Source organism: Pteronotus mesoamericanus, unplaced genomic scaffold (assembly GCF_021234165.1).
Source record: "Pteronotus mesoamericanus isolate MK-2021 breed Mesoamerican mustached bat unplaced genomic scaffold, CSHL_Meso_final contig_78, whole genome shotgun sequence".
Taxonomy (NCBI): Eukaryota; Metazoa; Chordata; class Mammalia; order Chiroptera; family Mormoopidae; genus Pteronotus; species Pteronotus mesoamericanus.
Window position 1 is genome coordinate 20,221,659 of NW_026555258.1, and position 6,000 is coordinate 20,227,658.

Below are 6,000 nucleotides of genomic sequence, written 5' to 3' on the forward strand. Positions count from 1 at the left end.
CGTCTGAGGAGAGGATTCCTCAGCCCGTTTTAGAGCGCACCCTACGTGTGTGTGTCCTGCTCTTAAAGGTCAGGGGAGGAAGGCTCTGTCGGCATGAATGTGGGACCTGGTGAGGACTTGCTTTGGGCTGTGCAGAAATGCTGGCCAAGCAAATCCCAAGTCTCTGCTCCTCTTCCCCCCAGCGCTGGAATAGGTCGAACCGGTGTCTTGGTCACCATGGAAACAGCCATGTGCCTGATTGAGAGAAACCTGCCCGTTTACCCGCTGGATATTGTCCGAAAGATGCGAGACCAGCGCGCCATGATGGTGCAGACATCAGTGAGTGGAAATCCAATAATAAAAATAATTGCAGTGGCCAGCACTTCCCGAGCGCTTGCCCTGGGCCAGGCCTGCGCAAAGGGCTTCGCAGGTCAGGCGACCGAGGCTTGAGGGGGCTGAGTCACTTGCCCACAGTCAGAGCTTGGCGGACTGAGCTACTCCAAAGCTCACTGCTCCTGGCCTCTGCCTTCTGCTGCCTCCACTTCTGCTGCCCCCACGATTTGTTTCCTGCCAGCCGCCCGGCTGGGGAGCAGCCCTGGTCGCATTCTGCATTGTCCACCACGGGCCTGTCATTTGTCTGTGAAAAGTAAGCAAGGTCGCCCGAGGGCTTCCCCCCTAGCCACCTGTTTGGCAGGCCCTACTCACCCCTTCCTGCATGTCACACCTGGATACCTGGCACTGCGCGTGTCCTGTAGAGGGGCTCTTGTGGTTTTCCCCCAGAGCTACAAGAAAGGTGGTGGGGTGGAGGGACCATGACCCAGGGTCCCCCACCTACTGGGCAACCTTTGAATAATCCCTTAACGTCTCTCCCAGCCTCGGTTTCCCCATCTGCAAAGGGGGACCGTTCCATATTTATTCAATTCATGGGATAATTGCACAAACGGAGAGACCCGAGCTCCTATGTGTGGTAGGAGAGCTGGATTAATCCATTAAAAATCTCAGCAGCAACGGGGGAGGCCAAGGGGACTCGGAGAACTCAGTGGGCGGGAATGAGAAGCCGCCTTTGGAAAGCCCGGGAGGGCTTCCTGGGGGAGCGGCCGCTGTGCTGAACCCGCAGGAGGCGTGAGCACAGGCAGGGGTAGAATCCCGTGTCGTATCCTCGCAGGCTCATGAGCACAGTTTGTAAGCTTTCTCTAATAATTGTGAGCTCTTGTAGCTTCATATTCATTTGCACCCAGAAAAAGTTATTAAGGCTGTTTTCTCCTCTGTTTTGAGGTATGAAAGACCTCATTGCTCTCTTAAAAGTTTTTAATTGCATCATCTTGGTAGATTTTCCTAGCTAGTGAAGTTCAGTCTCAGTGCTTTTTTTCAGCCTGTACACATCACTAAAATGTGATTTCTTAGGTATTTGTTAACATAAAGAATCATATTCTGCAGAGCACCTTTCAGTGGCTCTTCTTTTTTTAAAAAAAAGAAATTTGTTTATTGAGTTGAGAGAGAGATAGAGGAAGGAGAAGAGAGAAACACTGATTTGTTGTTCGGCAACCTTGGCACATCAGGATGACGCTCTCACCAACTGAGCTAGCCAGTCCGGGCTCAGCGGCCCTTCTCTAAGACCAAATCTGAATTCTTTCCCCAATGCGAGGCCCCACGTGACCCAGCCCTGGTCCCCCCGGGCAGTCTCTCGTCCCACGCCCAGGCGTTCTGGGCGAGGACTGTGCGCCCTGACCACGCTGCTCAGGACGGGCCATCTCCTTTGGAGCCTCCACGGGAGTGGCCGCCCCACACAACCACCACCCCGTCCCTGACTCCCGCAGACATCCCGTCCCTCCCTCTGCCACGATTCCGTGCACCTTCACCCGTCCCTCTCTGGGAACAGCTCCCGCCCCTCACCTTACAGCACCAACAGGCTCGCAGGTGTGTCTCCTCCACTCCATTTCCGCGGTGTGTCGCACAAGGCCTGGCCTGGCCCAGAGCTGGAGTTCAGAGGGTACTTATCAAACAGCTATGCCTGTGGTGTGATGTAATAGTTACAGAGCGGCTTGCTTTTCTTTTCCAGAGCCAGTACAAGTTTGTGTGCGAAGCGATTCTTCGTGTTTATGAAGAAGGCTTAGTCCAAATGCTGGATCCAAGTTAGGACAACTGTGAAAACGTTCATTCCTCTTTCCAAGGGCATCCTCCTTATGGACAGACCTTCTCTCTGGAAGCAGCAAGAGGAATCTGTAGGCTGTGGTGTGGGAAAGGACGGGGCACATTTGAACCCAGGCACTTTAAACTTCTTTAAAAAGGTATCGTGTACATAGGAACTGTGTAGATACGCATGCAAGAGAGCATCGTTTAGGCTCATTGTTCCTCTTGCAGAGAGAAATACGCAAAAGGGGATCCCAGTGTGGGGCCTGTCCTAATGCCTTCCTCTCTAGACTTCACCGTGATCTTGTAAACCATCCCTGGGCAATTGAGAGGGGGCACCAGCAGCACTGTTGACCTCCCAGAAGCAAGACGGCATGGCAGTTTCGAGTTGCGTGGATGCTTTGTATGTATCATGTGTACAGGACTCTACGAGCCAAGCTTTCTGTGTGCTTCTAGACCGAGCAGGAACAGTGGCAGTCGCCTGCCCCGATGCTGAGGAAACCTGATGAATGTACCCAACGCAGGGGGGGCGGGCTTTCCGGCTGAAGGATGAGCAGCACCTCTCCTGTCCTCCCTTCCTTTGTCCCATCTCCGCCCCCGACATTCACGTTTCTGAGGGTCGTGTCCCAAATACCCCACTTTCCGCTGCATTAGTGGCCCTCTTCAGGTTCACACGCAGCACCTGAACCAGGTTAGTAAGGTAGGGTCAGGTAAGGGTCAGGTGTGTTTTGAGCCGAGACCCTGAGAACAAGGACGTCGGCTGTTGTCCTGACTTGCGTGCTCTAGTTGTAGGAGCAGGTGCTGCTCAGCTCTGCCCGCCTCTGGCCACCGCTCGCTGCCTCTCGCTGTGCGCTCAGCACCCAAGACTGGAATCATCAACTACTGAATCTACTACATGGATTGCTGCTACTTCAAGCTCTTACACTTGAAACATTATGATTTTCCTGAGGGGGAGATGAGATATCATCTAAATATTCAGAATCTTTGGCCCTTCTGAGAAAAGGTCTTCTAGCCACTGAACCATGGAAAACCCAGCTTCTGGAGGGCTGTCTGTGGGTGTGGGTCAATGTGTGTGTGCCCATGGGTGAGTGTTTCTCAGGATTCCTAACTTGATTTAAATAACAGTGGAGTGTATAGAAAGAACAAATGTGCGTATTCGCCCTCGGTTATGTGGTCTTCATTTCATTTCAAAGGAGAGGATCAGACTATCTGAATATAAACGCAATTTGATGTTAATTTATTCTAAGTACACCATGATTCTGACTGTCCTAAAGAATTCTGCCTTTGTTAATACTGTGTTAAATTTTTAAAAAATTTGTGACAGGATTGTAGCAAATTATATAAGGAAAATAAATTACCAAAAAAACCCTTTATTGTGGCATATTTAAATAAAAGTTTTTACATATCCAGAAGAGGAAGCTAAGGCAATTTCTTAACAGGATTTGTAGAAAAGGGATGCTTTCATATTACAGCACACAGAAGTGAAGCCATTTTGATGTTTAAGCGAACTCTAGAGCAATTGAGTAGTTTTCTGGTTGCAACAGGAGTAAAGACCTTTATCTCCAGGCCTAGTCCATTTACTTGCATACTGCCCATCTTTTCCCCACCAATGGCGAACTGCTAAGTGTCAGGGGTGGGAGGGAGGGGTTCTGTAGTGCTATACCCCTGTACTGTGCGACGGTGGCCACCTGAGCCCCATCCTTGTTGGCCTTTGTGCCAGGCCAGCAGAAGGAAGCAGGAGAGGAGAGAGAAGCAGCAGCAAGTTTGGTTCCTGGTTCCACTCGTCAGTAATGCGCCCTCAGCCTAGTCACTTAGGAGCACTCTCTCTGTTTCCTCATCTGCACAACAGGAGAAATAATACCGAAGACTTAAAGTTGAATGTGAGGACTGACTACAGTGCTATTGATGTGACTTTGCATCAGATGGAGTCTGACACTGCTGTGGATGAATCGCTTGGAAAAGTTCGCTTACCTGTGATTAGCCCATGAAACCCATGAAACAGAAGTAGAATCATATGGGTTTTTATAAGAGAAAGTTGCTTTTCTTCTGGAGAGAACAGAAACACAAAGGAATATCATACCAGTACCTTTGTTCAACCAGGACTCAGAAAAATTTTCTCCTTGAAACACCAAAAGAGAGGGGACGGCGGAAAAGCTGGTGTAAATTCATATGCCACCAGGATACTTAGCAAATCATTGCCATTTGGTAAAAGCACATCATTGCCCTGTCTGCAAAGTTCTTGAGAAGTCTAAATGTGTTTGCAGATTTGTACTTATTGTTTTTTTAAAAATTGTTTAATACGATTGCAGAGATGTTGCTGTTATTATGACATAAATTTCCAAGAAGCTCACCGAAGGTTACAACTAGCCTTTTTCTGCCTCTGCTCAAGGCAGTAGTTCAGACCCAGCAGATGTTACCAGGAATAAAATTCATGAAATATTGAGGACGAACAAGACAAGAGAATTATCTCAAAGAGCAAACATATGCAAGTAAATACTACAGATACCACCGATTAAATTCTGTAACTCAAGATTTCTGCTTTACCACCTTACACACTTAAGCAATTATACTTAAGAAGCCTTTTTATAGTTCTAAGTGAAGAACATCAAAATCAGGATAAATATTTTGCCTAGGAAATCTGGCTGGGAATGAACGGAGAAGACATTTGCATCCTGCACTCTGGCGCTCTCCAGAAGATCTAATTTAGATGCATCTATGTGCTGGCTTAATCGAGATGGGCGATCCCTTCTGGCATCTCCTGTTAGAACCTGCGCTTGGTGTTTTGACCTTCCAGAAAAAAAATATTTAACTCCATTCGGTTAGGGGTGATGTGGGTGGTAGGGGAGCATGGATTACAAACTTGTGCTGGTCTTTAATTCCTGCCACAGTAGTTTATAGCTGTCTATGCTTGTAGATTAGTGTAGATGGTATTGCTGCTATGTTGCTACTGGACTTTGTTTTTGTTGCTCAGAAGTTACCATTTGAGTGCAAGCAGCAGGCCTCTTCATCCCCCAGAAGCGGCCAAGAGGCAGCATCAATGGGGAAAGGTCGTAAGAGGCAAGGTCTTCGGTTTAGACCCAGGCTTAGGCAAGATGCGTTGCCCTCAGCCTCCGTTTCTTCATGCAAAAGGGCAAGGTTGGGCTGGACTAGATGAGTTCTTGGTTCTTTCAACATTTACCGTCCTAGGAGTCTGTATTCCAGAGATTTGAAATTAATTCTAAATTAAAACTTCTGGAGAGAGATGTATCACATTTCTGTGACTTGTCCCCAAGAGATTGTCCCTCGAACCTTGGCATGGTTGACTGCAAAGACGAGGATTGCCACCTCTGCTTCTTGCCATCCTTGCCATCCTCAACCGAGGACAGACTCGGGAGAGATGGCAAAAACTCTGACCTCAGCCTGAGGACCCGAATGCGTGGGCTTCCGATGGCCGGACTGCCTGCCGTCTTTAGAACTCACGTTTTGCTTGGAGCAACAAAGGATTTGTGTTACGTAGTTTTGAAAGGTGTCCTAACTGATCAGCAATATTTTTTTTTCTGTAAATTTGGAATGTTTTTCATTCAGATCTGTTCTGCCAGTGACTACTGAAAACAATTTGATCATTATATAAAAACATTTAAGCTATGCAACACTAGCATTGTGTGTTGACATCTTTATTCTAATAATTGTCTCGATTTCTGTGTTTTCTTACTGTGTTTGGTTTCTTTTAAGTCATAACTGAGTCTTGGAGAACAGCGCTCTCCGCCCACCTCCCCCTCCACCGGGTCAGGAGCATGACCATGCACAGCGCCTGTCTCTCTCTCGCTCTTTTGTGGCAGTTCTAGATCAGAATTAGGTTCAGCTCTCAAGACAGCACTAGCTTACACAAAGTAGAAGGTGCTTTACCCTCTC

At 48.0% G+C, this 6,000-nt stretch overlaps 1 protein-coding gene across 6 annotated transcripts in view; it reads left to right on the top strand.

Annotated features, from left to right (window-relative positions):
* The window catches only part of PTPN3 (protein tyrosine phosphatase non-receptor type 3), a 103,741-nt gene extending 98,010 nt beyond the window's left edge, over positions 1-5,731 (top strand). For all 6 annotated transcript variants that reach the window (XM_054584547.1, XM_054584546.1, XM_054584548.1 and 3 more), the window contains 2 exons: positions 183-318; positions 2,039-5,731. In XM_054584547.1, the coding sequence (XP_054440522.1) occupies positions 183-318; positions 2,039-2,116 (214 nt within the window). In that variant the 3' untranslated portion in view covers positions 2,117-5,731. The remainder of the gene's footprint in view (positions 1-182; positions 319-2,038) is intronic.
* The last annotated feature ends 269 nt before the right edge of the window (positions 5,732-6,000 follow it).